General features: G+C 51.6%; 2 protein-coding genes across 4 annotated transcripts in view; one reads left to right on the top strand and one right to left on the bottom strand.

Moving 5' to 3' along the window:
• Positions 1-13,159, bottom strand: part of Recql5 (RecQ like helicase 5) — a 40,456-nt gene that overhangs the window by 5,258 nt on the left and 22,039 nt on the right. The gene's annotated exons all lie outside the window — the stretch shown is intronic.
• On the top strand, positions 2,284-8,546 carry Smim5 (small integral membrane protein 5). Of its 2 annotated transcripts, XM_029483269.2 has the most exons (4): positions 2,284-2,695; positions 5,307-5,463; positions 7,441-7,588; positions 7,968-8,546. In XM_029483269.2, the coding sequence occupies exons 3-4, from the start codon at positions 7,462-7,464 to the stop codon at positions 8,075-8,077; spliced, it is 237 nt and encodes a 78-aa protein (XP_029339129.1). In that variant the 5' UTR covers positions 2,284-2,695; positions 5,307-5,463; positions 7,441-7,461; the 3' UTR covers positions 8,078-8,546. The 2 variants fall into 2 exon arrangements, with proteins under 2 accessions (XP_029339129.1, XP_021031079.1); XM_021175420.3 differs by lacking the exon at positions 5,307-5,463.

Below are 13,159 nucleotides of genomic sequence, written 5' to 3'. Positions count from 1 at the left end.
ACGGTGCTCCATCAGGCTGTGAGCACTGATGAGATGTTCTACAAATGTTCCTCACCGTGGGAAAGGAGGAGAGGACAGGAGAGCCCCAGCCTGTCTTTAGTACTTGTTATTTAGAGACAGGGTCTCACTCTGTAGCCAGGGCTGGCCCAGAGCTTACTGAGTACTCGTCACAGTGGACTGGGATGGCCTCTGCAACCACGCCTAGTCTTTTTTTGTTTGTTTGTTTTTTTTTTTTAAAGATTTATTTATTATATGTAAGTACACTGTAGCTGTCTTCAGACACTCCAGAAGAGGGCGCCAGATCTCGTTACGGATGGTTGTGAGCCACCATGTGGTTGCTGGGATTTGAACTCTGGACCTTTGGAAGAGCAGTCGGGTGCTCTTACCCACTGAGCCATCTCACCAGCCCTTTTTGTTTGTTTTTAAGATAGGGTCTCACTACAGCTCAGGGTGGCCTTGAACTCATGTCATGAGCTTCCTGCTTCAGATTCCTGAGTTCTGGGTCTGTAGGCATGAGCTCCCACAAACAGTTTTCACAGGTACCTTGATCTTCCCTGAGGGAATTAGGCTTCCCCTGGCACCCACCATGAGCTTTTTGCCCTAGGCTGAAGGCTGTACCTAGCATAGCTCCTGGAGCAGATGATTTTCAACCTGTGGGTCTCAAGCCCTCTGGTGCTTGAAAGACCGTTCATAGGGTTTACCTAAGACTATTCACCAAAAAACATATTTATATTACAATTCATAACTAGCAAAATTACAGTAATAAAGAAGTAACAAAAATGATGTTACGGTTGGGGGTCACCACAGCATGAGGAAGGCTGAGAGTCACTGTGCTAGAGGCACAGCAATGCTGAGAGCGGCCATCATGCCTAGTCACTTGTGAGCCCACTCAGCCAGGGAGATCCAGCTTCACTCGAGCCTCCCTCTCACCCTCTAACTCCAGATGTTCCCCTGCAGATAACCACTCCCTACCCAAGCTGGTGGCAGGAAGCCCACCTGGTGCAGGAGGCCAGTCTCTTTTCGGATCCCCAGGCTGAGGCCCTGGGAGAGGCCACTGTTCTATCAGGGTCCTTACAGTCATTTCTAGTGCCAGAAATGTGGTGCAGGGTTGGGAACCAGAAGAGACAGCAAAGGCAGGGCAGTTTGAGTGCCCAGGCTTAAGATTAGCCGGCACTAACAGCTTTGGAACAGAGGGTTTTCTTAGTCTGAACACTGCTTGCGGATCTGACCCCACACAGCAGGCTATTGTAACGAAAGCAAATTGCAATGCAACCTTCTAAAGAAGTAGGGTCCCTCCAGCAAAGTGAAGAACAGCCCTAAAACTGCATAGAAGTGGCAGGAAGACAGCTGAGACAGCCACTGGGGGGCGCTCTTACAGCCAGCTCCCACTAACACTGAATATATACGACAAACGTTCCCTCTGCCTGTACAGTGGTGGCCTGTCCTGTCTCTGAGAAGCTTTGGCATCTAGGCACTGTGACCATATGGTTGTCTACACCCTGCCCCCAAGCTCTGGCTCACTGGGGTTTTGTGCTCAGATTCAAAGGGCTCCATTGACTGCAGAGCTGAGGTCAGTTCTCCCTCTGCAGCCTGGTCTGCTGGTGGCAAGACCGACAAATGTTAATGGGCCAACAGAGCCAGGAGCATGCAGACAGCTGAGCAGGATGAGACCAGCAGTGACCTTTCTCTTAGAAGGACCCAAAGCCCCTCACTAAAACAAGCAGACTACTTTTCTTTCTTTCTTTTTCTTTCTTATTTATTTTTTGTTTTTTTTTCGAGACAGGGTCTCTCTGTGTAGCCGTGGCTGTCCTGGAACTCACTCTGTAGACCAGGCTAGCCTCGAACTCAGAAATTTACCTGCCTCTGCCTCCCAAGTGCTGAGATTAAAGGTGTGCGCCACCATGCCCGGCTCGGACTACTTTTAAAGCATCTAGGATCCTCATCTTCCCCGCAGATGCCCCTGGTACTGATGGCAGAATACCACACCAGAGGGCTGCTTGAAAGCTTGCTGACTTGCTTGGGGGGTCCTGTAGCCCGGTTTTCTTTCTGGCAGAGGGCAGAGAGAGCAGCCAGAGTGTGGCCCAAGAGACAGACCAGGGTGGTCAGGGACACAAGCCAAAAAAGCCATCCAGAGGGTGCTGGGGCACCCAAGAGGGAGTCACTCCACCCTCTTCCTCCAACAACCTCAGACGGAGCCCCCTGGGGTTATTTCCACAGGGAACCACAGCCAAGCACTTCTGTCATTAGCCCAACCCCAGCCCTCCGCCTACAGCCTGGCCCACAGGCAGGAGGAGGGCAGAACAGGAGGAAGAATAAGAGAGGGAACCATCTGGGATCCAGAGAGCAGAGTGGACCGACCTCCTAGGCAGGGAAAGGCACAGGGCGCGGAGGGCGAGTCAAGCTCAGGGGAGGGCTCCCTGGGTTCCTCCCCACAACTGTAATTTGACACCTAGATCTCCAGGACAACCAACAACAAAAAAGATGAAGCGATGAGGCCCTGAAGCTGGACAGCAGCTGGCTGTCAGCAACCTGGAGCTAGCACCAGGAGGTGCCCGAGTGAGAAGCAGGCGCCTGTCAGGCAGGAAAGTGGCAGTGCTGGTGAAGAAGTCAAAGGTGGTGGCCAAAGGACTTCCAGGAGGTACAGAGGCTCTGTACTGGGACACCTCTTCGTGGCCCCCCCCATCTGAGCTCCCAGGTAAGAGACACTGTCTAGAGGTGACAGGATCGGGAAAGGAGGGCAGCCAGGGTCTCGTATCTCTGGCGAGGAGTCACAGCTTAGCATGAGCTCGGAGAGGAACGTCTTGGGGGATATATTAGGCCACTCTCCTATGGGGATTTTGTCACCTCCTCTGTGTGCACACCTGAGTGCTCTTCCCCTGGGACCTGGTACTAGAGAAGGGGGATGTACTGCTACTCGGTGTGTGGCATAGGGGCTGGGGGGCTGCTGGACACATCCATTTAAACCTTTTCTATCCAGTGAGTTTAGGATATGGCCCCTAATCTTGCTGAGCCTCCATTTCCACAAGGATTAGGGCTGAGCCCTCCCTGGTTCTCAAGAAGGCTCAGGACAAGGTGTGCCCAGCCTGCTGAATGGCCTCTGGCCCCAGGAGCTGGTAGACCCGGCAGCAGAACTGCCTACTTGGGTGCTGGACAAGAGCAGCAGCTTTCCTGTCCTTTGGAGTTCTGACCTGCTCACCGCTGTGTGCTTTCGGCTCAGGATCATCCTAGGGAGGAGTCTCCGCACCCACTTAGATTACCAGGACCCCCTGTTCCTCCTTTGGCAATGATCTCTGAAAACTGAGCCAAGGATATGCACCCTGATTCAAACCCCAGGTTTGGAAAGGAGTTTGTGACTACATGAATGAGTTTGGAAAAGACCCCGGATGGTTGCCCCCAGACAGCTTTTCTCTTCAGTCCTTGTGCAGGACAAGCACAACCTTCTTGGGCAAGGCCTCACGAGAGGAGGCTGCTAAGCCCTTCTGCCTCCTGTCCTCACACTGGGGTTCAAGTCCCCGTGAGACGTCCCTTCCAAAGCAAACACGCTGTTATCCAGTAAAAAAGAAAAACATCATTCAGTTTTGGAAACCAAGGGGGAGGGCCGAGTGTCTTTGGCTCAGCAGAGGGGGTGCACTCTGGTTTGTGTGGGACTGGGAAGCTAACGCCTGTGGTAATACTAACAACTATGCAACAGAGGGACTGCACTGCAGCTGAGCTGCATCTGGGACACACAGGCTCCAGCAGTCCCTGAGCTCAGAGGGAGGCCCAGCCTCTATGGCTGCAGGAGAGGAGCTCACTTAGTTTCTATTGGCCACCAGAGCAGGAAGTCCTCTCCATTGTCTAGAAAACTTGGGGGCCAGGGAAGCAGAACCACCAAGGCTTCAAGCACCCACTTCAAACTGGAGTCCCAGCACAGACGGAGTCGCTCAAACACTCAGCAGGGTACACAGTGGGCATCTCTACCCTGCTGGTCAGGCTCTGACCTCTCAGGTCTCTCACATCTGTTGGTCTCATTCGAGATGCTCCTCAACGGACAAAAGGGGCCGAGAGCCCCCATGACTCTTATCAGGCACAGACACGCTGCCTGCCCTCATCCGTGTGGGGAGCTGGAGTTGGACGATCAAGTAGACGAGGAGGAAGTAGAGAAACTGTGGGGCCAAGCTTCTGCTGTCTGGCCTACAGGACACTTACTGTATAGCAAGAACCTCCGTGTCACATGCCACACCCAGGAACACCAATCAGTCCCCCAGCTCGGCCAGTTTCCTCCTGTTGTGCTAGCTCTCTGACCACTGCCTGTGGAGCATCCACAGAAGGTTCCAAATATTCGGCACAAGCAGCCTGGGCACCAGTGGGCTTCAGTGGCAGCCAAGCCTGTTCCCCCTCCTGGACCAGAGAAAGCTACCATTTGCTCTACCGAACACAGCATTAAGAGAGACTCTAGTTCCCCCAGGTTTGGGGCATAAAGTATGGTTTAGAAGTAATTGGACGAACCTGGGACTGATCGCCTTGGAAACACAAAATTACCAGTAGCTTTGCTTGGCTTCACCCAAACCTAGGGTGTATCCAGTCAATGGGGCCCAGCTCCAGGGCTCCCTCTCCCCCTGACCACGGCTGGGGAACAAGGTTATATTGGGCACCGAGTGTCTGTTGGCTCTGCTTTAAATAGCCCACTGGGAAGATGCCTGGAGACCTGCTGGAATGTGCCTCTTTCCTCTTTGGAGAACAAGACCCCTTTGCTCCCCCCTCTGAGATGTGCTTGTTATGTTGGGTCAGAGCTTAAAATAACAAAACATCAACTGCCAAGCAAAGAGGGTTCCTCTTCAGCCCTTTGAGGGCAGAGAGCCATACTCTGCAGCCCTGCTTCTGCTGGTAACACAGACAAGACCTAACGCCCCAGGTCACATCCCAAGGCTTGCATAGGTGGCCACGTCCCACCTAGCTTCCAGTGGGGATGACTACAGAAGCCCTGGGCACAAAGTTATGAGGCTTCCCACAATAGGTGGTCCACGTTCTTACAGAGAAGAGCTCAGGTGCACAGGGCACAAGTCTGCAGTTCTTCAACTCCACAAGCCATACAGAATGCAGAGAGGAGTGGGGAAAGGCACAAGGGAAAACACGAGAGAAGCTGGGAGTAACTCTGACCAACAAAGCCTGACTGCCCTGCACAGCAGGCCCAGCCCCAGCCTACTGCCTTCTTCCTGCTCTGGGAATTAACACTGCTAGACCTTTCAGCTAGACCTAGGGTCCCAACCCCACCAACCCTGACAGAGCTGGTGCCTCTTTTCCCCCTAACCACCGTTTCTCTTTAGGTCTTAGGGTGTGGCACACAAGTGAGAAAGCTCTCCTGACCACCAACTCCTGCCTGCTTCTGCTTTTAAGGAGTGTCTCCATTGGGCTCGTGAGGCAATGTGGGCACAGTGCCAGTCAGACTGAACAAGCCAGACCAAACATAGATGAAGAGGGAGGGTAAGAAACAACAGCCCTGGTTCTGAACCTTATGCACACTATTTCTGGGGGGCAGGGATGTTACAGAGGTCCCAGGGTAGGTGGGCGAATACATCACTGTCCTTTTGCAAGCATGTTCCAACTGGCTAGAGGCAGCAGCTCCTTTGTTCTCACCAGAAGGAACGCGGTCTTAGGTTCATAACAGCAGGACACACAGATCTGTGCCTTTAGTGACAACACATGCAGTTCTCATAAAGCCTGGTGTGCCCCACTCTGGTGGTGATGAACTGATAAAAACCGATGCCCCAGTCCCACAAGAGGCAGGCGGTATTGACTGTGCTCAGCCCATGGGCTTCCAAATAGCTACAGCCTGGTTCTTGCACAAAGTCAGGCAGGCCTCTATCAAGAGTATATGGGCAACAGGAGGGGCACTGGCTAGGCCCATCCTTGTCTTTCCTGGCACTTGTCAGGCCCCACCCAGAGAGAGTTCCTGGAGCCAGGCCCCTCCCTAGGGCTTCTCCTCTCCACTAGAGCAGAGATAAAGAGCCTATCCATGCACAGGAGGGGGAGGGGTTGAGACAGCAGGATCGTGGCAGTTCTACAAGGGCAGATGAAGTTAGAGGGTACCACATGACTGGAGTGTAGCTCCACGGCACAGTATTTGCCTGGTTTAAGAAAGGTCCCGGAGTCTATTCCCCAGTAGCACGAAAAGGAAAACTAAACACACAACAAACTCTGAGAAAGCACCATGTGCTTTACAGAAAGGAAGTCCAAATGTTTGGCAGCTGTGGTCCAGTTCCTGAAGAACTGTTAGGGAAGAAGGGCAGCAGCCGGGGCCAACGCGACTAAGGAGATGTGGAGGAGTTTCGAAAGGGCCTGGCCTTCTACACTGGGCAGCTACAGGCAGCCAGGCAGGCTGCACAGGCAGAGTGCACACGTGTAGGATGACCCGATCACATGACCTTCAGGGCAGTTTTAGACCAGCTATGTGCCAGGCAGGAGTAATGGGAGTAGCCAGTGTCACACATCACAGCAGAAGGAACCACCTGCCTGGTTGAGCCCAAGGCCAAGGTGGCAATCATCGAAGACTGGTCACCTGTCCCCAACCCTCAGGAAGAACCAGTTTGGACGCACTGGCACAAGGTTGTCCCTGTTCTCACTCACAGGACAGATGTAAGGGTAGGAGGCACACGTTCAAAGCAAACTCTGCCGAGAACTTTGCCTAGGCTCTCTCCAGGAGCCCGGGACCGTCACCACTCTGCACACAGGTCTTTTCTGGTTACAACTGAACAGGTCCAGGCCAGGGGGGGAAGAGTCGGTTGAGCCAGTCCTAGAACTTCCGCTCCCATCTGGATAAATGAGGCCTCCGGGGATACCGCGTGGTCCCTTCTTGCTGACATGACAGTAATATGAGTAGAGACACTGGCCTGGGAGGAGAAGGGGGGGTTTCTTGGGGACTCAGCTTCATATTATTCAAGCCACAACCCCTCACTCTACAGCTGATTCCAGCCAGAGTCCTCATGAACCTGTTCTTGGAGTCGGATTCTCCTCCTACACAGAATCCTAAGACCTGTCTCGTTCCCCTGAGGGCATCTAGGGGAGGCGGGCCAGGAAGCTGTGTCAGCTGAGGCACCCCAGCAAAACCTGGTGCTGCTGTCTCAAGACAAAGGAATGCAACAGGATAATCTGACCATCTGATGGTCAGAACCTTCACCAACTGCAACCTTACCTGACAGCCCCTTCTTAGAGGCTCTCTCCAGCTCACAATTATCACAAGGTTTCCTTGCCTGGGGTAGCTCCAGCCAGGTGTGGGCTGAGGGCTACCACTGAGCAGACTTCCATGACTCCCTGTCTCCCTCTGCCTTGGATGCACCCGTGGTACAGGGCTGAAACAGACAAACCTGTTCTGCAGGCTATGATGGGAGAGGTTGTTCACTGGAGCTACCTCCCAGCCAGCGAGCAGGGACTCTAGGCTTCTCACTGTCTCTGTTGTTACAGACCGGCAGGAGCCCTACCACCATGGCAGCCACAGACTTTGTGGGGGAGATTCGCTCTGTGGGAGAGAGGCTGCTGCTGAAACTGCAACAACTCCCCCAGGCGGAGCCCGTGGAGCTCGTGGCCTTCTCCATCATCGTTCTTTTCACAGGCAAGTGGGGCATCTGTCCTGACCCTCAGCTCTGTCCCTTAGTGTCCCAATACCTGGGAGACCAACCATGGTGCCAGCTGGAAGGCTGGCGAGTCTCCTTCAAAGAAGTAGGAAAAGCAGTGTCCCAGAGGAAGCTAAGGGATTTGCCACATCCTCTGACACTGCCTAAGTTGCTAGGCAGTGCTGGGGACTGGAAACCACCAGGTGTCAGCCATGAACTGAAAGGAGTCAAAAGGAGTCACGAGGTAGTGGAGTGAGACAACAGGCCTCTCAGCCTCTCCAGTCCTTCAGGGGTGGGGAGGAGGGAGGGTCTCCAGAAGGAGGGTGGCCATCACTTCTTTCCCTGGCCTTTCAGCTCTGGGCCTTTCTCTCCCTTCAGCTACTGTCCTGGTGCTGGGGCTGATAGCCTGCAGCTGCTGCTGTGCTCACTGCTGCTGCTCTGAGAGCAGACAGCAGAAGATCCCAGTGCGGCCCAGAAAACCCAGATGAGGGACAACAGCGAGCTGCCTGGAGAGAAGCTGGATAAGAGCCTTCCAGGCTGTAACCCAGGCTACTACCATGGCCACTTTACTCCTCCAGACAAAGGTCACCTGGCCCGAGTTGTGGCATTTCCCAGGTGACAGGACAGACATCTGGAGTCTTATCAAGGAAACAAGTGTGACTCCGGCTGCGGGGACACAGGGCTCTGTTGGAGCTGATGGTCTCACTCAGACCACCACCCGGGGCGTCTGCTAAGCTGACCCTTTTGAGGGTCCCGCACTTCACTAGGGAACAGCTCATGCTTGTCAGGAGCTGGCTCCTGGGGCTCTGCTGACCTATGCCAAAGAGAAGTAAGCTAGCGAGGGACTCTGTGCACTTTATCAGACTCCAGGCCTCCTGCTGAGGGGGAGGAACATGGCAGCATTCTGGTTGAAATTTGTCTGCTTATTTCCAAGTAAACACCTTTTGGTTATGTGTTTATGAGGTTTGGCTGGGCTCTGTGTATCGGAAGGGCAGTGCCAGAATTCCAGGGGCATGGCTGTTGACTGTTCTTTCCGGGCTACTGCTCTCTGTGTGACCATGAAAGCTGGAAAATCACACAGGAGGGACGCCACCAGGGCATCAAGGCCATGGCACAGAGGAGGGACACAGCGACATTCCTGCTTTGTATCCTCTCACTGCTGGCTTCCAGACCCCTGCTGTGTTGAGTGATGGAGGCTGTTGCCCCGGGACAGGTGGTAGGCCCAGGAATGCCTCTTAACATTTCCCGCTGTCCTAACTCTGTCTGTATACCTCACACTAGCAGCCTCAGGTTGAAGAAAGGTTAGGCTCTTAGTACTGTCTTTCACACCTGCCCCTTGATGTTTTGGTCCTGTTCCTATTTGTGTGCTGTCTGGACTCGGCTCACACACCCTCAGCTGACACCTGCCAGCTTCGTGACCCAATCCTCTTAAGCTAGGTTTCCTTCTGGTGAGATGATTAATCGTGGCACTTGCTTCCTGGGATATCCAGCAAGACAGCCCAAGTCTAACAGTGCCGGGCACACTCTAGAACTCCATAATCATGAACTGTGGTCACCTGCCCTCCTAAGCAGGCCTGACCAGAGCACCAGGGCCCATTTTAAAGAACAGTGCTGCCAAGATGCTGTCATGCTGCCTCTCCCCCCAAACCCCCAGGCAGGTTACTTTCTTCCAGATACACAGCTACAAAACTCAATGTGGAGGAGGGGGACAGACATGTGAGTCTCCATACATGTCAACAGGACCAGGACTGGGCTCTCTAGCCATCAAAGGCTCTAATTACTCACTTCTGACCCCTCAGTCTCTGCAGCACATGTTCTGTTTGCTTGGAGCAGAGCCCGCCTACCTTGAAGACAGGTCACAGATAGGGAAAGTCAGCCCCTGCCACCTCTAGCTGGCAGTCCAAGCCATACAGGCAGCCAGTTCTCACTGGCTGGTCTGACTATCTGCTGTCTACAGAGTTGGCTGACAGGTTTGGGTTCTTGGAGAACCAGACATAGTTTCCAAACAAAGACAAGAAATCTAAGACTCCACCTGTCTTTGGCTCCTAAAAACTGGGATTCAGAGTTGAACAAGCCCTTACTTTAATCCCAGCACTTGGAGGCAGACGCAGGTGGACTTATGTCAGCGCCAATTGGCCAGGGCTACATAAGACCTTTTCTCAAAAACAAACACACAGGTGTTGGGGATTTAGTTCAGTGGCAGAGTGCTCTGAAAAAACACAAACACAAACTACCACTGAATGATGATGGTAAAGAAACTAAAATTCATCACGCTGCTTTTAAACCCTCTCTGTGGTGCTGTGAATGAAGCCCTGAAGATTGTGAGAACTCTCGGCAAGTGGTCTTTCACTGAGCCGCATCCCCATTCATGAGGCCTACATTAGCCTCTCAAATGTTAGGATTACAGGAAATATGGCAGGTTGTCTTGAGTTTTGGCTTTGTTCCGATTGATTGATTGATTTTCCAGATAGGATTTCTGTGTATATAGCCCTAGCTGTCCCTGGCTGCCCCAAAACTCACTCCATAGACCAGGCTGGTCTCAGACTCAGAGATCTGCCTGCCTCTACCTCCTGAGTGCTGGGACTAAAGGTGTGTGCTACCACCAGCAACCCCCTGCTCTTTTTTCTTTTTTCTTTAAAGGGCCTGGAAACTATATTCATTACACTGGTGTTTCGCCTACATGTACATCTGTGTGAGGGTGTTGGATCCCTCGGGACTGAATTTACAGATAGTTGTCAAGTATCATGTAGGTGCTGGGAACTGAACCTGGGGCCTCTGGAAGAACAGTCAGTGCTCTTAACTGCTGAGCCATCTCTTCAGACCTTGTTGTTGTTTACACAATCTCACTAAGGAGCCCTGGATGGAACTTGAGAAGCAAAATCCCTTGGCACCTAACTCCTGGCTGTCCTCTGCCTCTGTGGTGCTGGGATTACAGACATTCTCCACAAGCCTACTCCTGTCTTGAGCATTTTGATACAGATACGTTCATTTAACTATCATGATGCTTCAGGCCTGTAGATGCCATTATTGCTCCATTGACTGACAGGGAAGTTGAGTCTGAGTGGCACGAGATAATTTGAGCAAGCTGAAAAGTGGCAAAGCCGGCCAGCCTGGCTCCAGTGCACCTGCTCATCACACCTAGGGCTCGAGGCCTCTGGGACACAAGACAGAAGATTCTGACTCCATTATCTCTATTAACCAACCCTACATTCAAACCCCCACACTCAAACTCTGCCCCAAGATTGCTTCTGTGTGAGTGGGTGAGATTCCAGCACCTGAGGACCAGTACTGGGTTCAACCAGGCATCAGAAGAAAGTCCCAGAAACAGGGGAGGGTACTGGAAACCCCAAATTCTTCACTCCCAGTACTGTTGGCTGGAGGTCCCTGGAAGCCCTCAGTTCAGGGGTAGCAGCCCAGTTCCTTCCAGACTCTTCTTTCAGCAGATTTCATTAGCATCATGAATAGCCTTCCTGTAGGGTGGCTAAGACTGAAGCCTCTCCTTTGCTAGAAAACATTCTAGTTCCCAGTCTAGCTGCAGAGCAGTGGGTACCATGGACCACCCTGGACATAGCACAAGAAGCCAGTTCTCTTGCACATTCCTGCCCTGTGCTAGGACAGCCCATCCTTTAAGATAACCAACAGCAGCCTGACAAATTCAGGGGTGGACAGACTTCACCTAACTGTAGAGGAGGCAGAGGTCTTCCACGGTAGGAAACAGAAACAGTTGCTGCTGACCTGGGCTGTCAGAAGATTGCTGGTGACCACAGAAGAGGCATACAACAGACTACATCAAACCTAGGGAAGGTCCTAACCGTCACTATCCTATGCCATTCAAGAGCCAGCCTCTTCAGTGCACAGTGGTCTCACCAGCTTCCCCATGGCCTGCCTTCTCATATAGCCTGTCTTAGCAGTGTCTGTTCTCAGTTCCTCAGAAGGATGAGATCTGCACATTTCATTGCCTGAATTTTATGCCTTATTGCAAAACCAAGAACCATGGCAGCAGCACTTAGCAGAGCAGACAAATTTTGTGAAATATTAACATTTTCAAAGCAATTTATAACAAAAACCATCATACTAACACAAATGAGTATTACAAATTTCATATCATAAAATATGTGCACAGATTAATTTTGTCCTAGAAATGTTCTCCTCTTCTTTGGCTGTCCCTACCTCGTTTCTTTTTTTTTTTTTTTTTTTTTTTTTTTTCAAGACAGGGTTTCTCTGTGTAGCCTTGGCTGTCCTGGAACTCACTTTGTAGACCAGGCTGGCCTCGAACTCAGAAATCCACCTGCCTCTGCCTCCCGAGTGCTGGGATTAAAGGCGTGCGCCACCACGCCCGGCTTCGTTTCTTTTTAAAATTTGTTTTTATATGTATCTTTGCCTACATTCATGTAAACATCTATTTCCTCACAGTTACTGAGACAATAGATCTACTTGGGTACAGCAGTTATTCAAAACTAGACAAGGGCTGGAGAGATGGCTCAGTGGATAAGAGCCATGACTGCTCTTTTGAAGGTTCCAGGTTCAATTCCCAGCACCCATAGGACAGCTCACAACTGTAACATTAGTTCCAAGGAATACAACATCCTCACAGACATACATGCAGGCAAAGCACCCATGCACATACAATAGAAATAGAGTATTAAAAATGCTAGACCAAGCAGCTCTCCTATGAATGACACATTTCTTTCCACAGACCTGATTTTGTTGCTATTGTTCTGACACAGGGTCTCAGTAGATATCTTTGGCTGACATGCCATTCACTCTGTAGACCAGGCTGGCCTCACACTCACAGACCTGCCTCTGCCTCTTGGATGCTGGAATTAAAGATATGTGCTACCACACCTAGCTCAGATTCATTTTGTATTTTTAATGATTTATTAATGTTTTATGTATGTGTATGAATGCTTGGTCCCTTCAGAGGCCAGACAAATGTGTTGGGTCTCCTGAGTAATTAAAGGAAGCTGTGGCCACCTGGTGTGAGTGCTGAGCTCTGAACCAGGGTCTTTTGAAAAGCAACAAGTGCCCCTAGCATTGAACTGTCCCTCCAGCCCATGTACCTCTGATGTGGGCACAGGTGCCTCTGTGGGTGGGCTAGTCCTTCTGAGGAGGGGCTGTTGTCCAGCTCTGCTCGAGCCTTTTTCTTGTAGTTTTGGTTTTATTAGAGCAAGAGTTTGAACACACCTGCAAAAGAAACTGAGTAGAAAATATCACCAGCCGGGCGTGGTGGCGCACGCCTTTAATCCCAGCACTCGGGAGGCAGAGGCAGGCGGATTTCTGAGTTCGAGGCCAGCCTGGTCTACAAAGTGAGTTCCAGGACAGCCAGGGCTATATAGAGAAACCCTGTCTCGAAAAAACCAAAAAAAAAAAAAAAAAAAAGAAAAAAAAAAGAAAGAAAGAAAGAAAATGACACCAGAGAGGGGCCAGCAAGATGGCTCAGTGGGTAAAGGTACTGGCCACCAAACCTTAAGACCTGAGTTTAATTTCTGGAACCTGCTTCCACAAGTTGTCCACTACCCTTTCTCCATACACACAGAGGCCATGGCATACGTGTGTGTGTGTGTATGTGT

The sequence above is a fragment of the Mus caroli genome, unplaced genomic scaffold (genome assembly GCF_978045245.1).
Source record: "Mus caroli unplaced genomic scaffold, Mus_caroli_1 scaffold_13, whole genome shotgun sequence".
NCBI classification, from domain to species: Eukaryota; Metazoa; Chordata; class Mammalia; order Rodentia; family Muridae; genus Mus; species Mus caroli.
This window is presented reverse-complemented; position numbering and strand designations above follow the sequence as displayed.

What these genes read in the sequence shown, in the direction of transcription:
- Smim5 (XM_021175420.3), top strand. Translation starts at nt 7,462, where the DNA reads ATGGCAGCCACAGACTTTGTGGGGGAGATTCGCTCTGTGGGAGAGAGG. An exon ending in CATCATCGTTCTTTTCACAG is followed by an intron (nt 7,589 to 7,967) that starts GCAAGTGGGGCA and finishes CTCTCCCTTCAG; the next exon opens with CTACTGTCCTGGTGCTGGGG.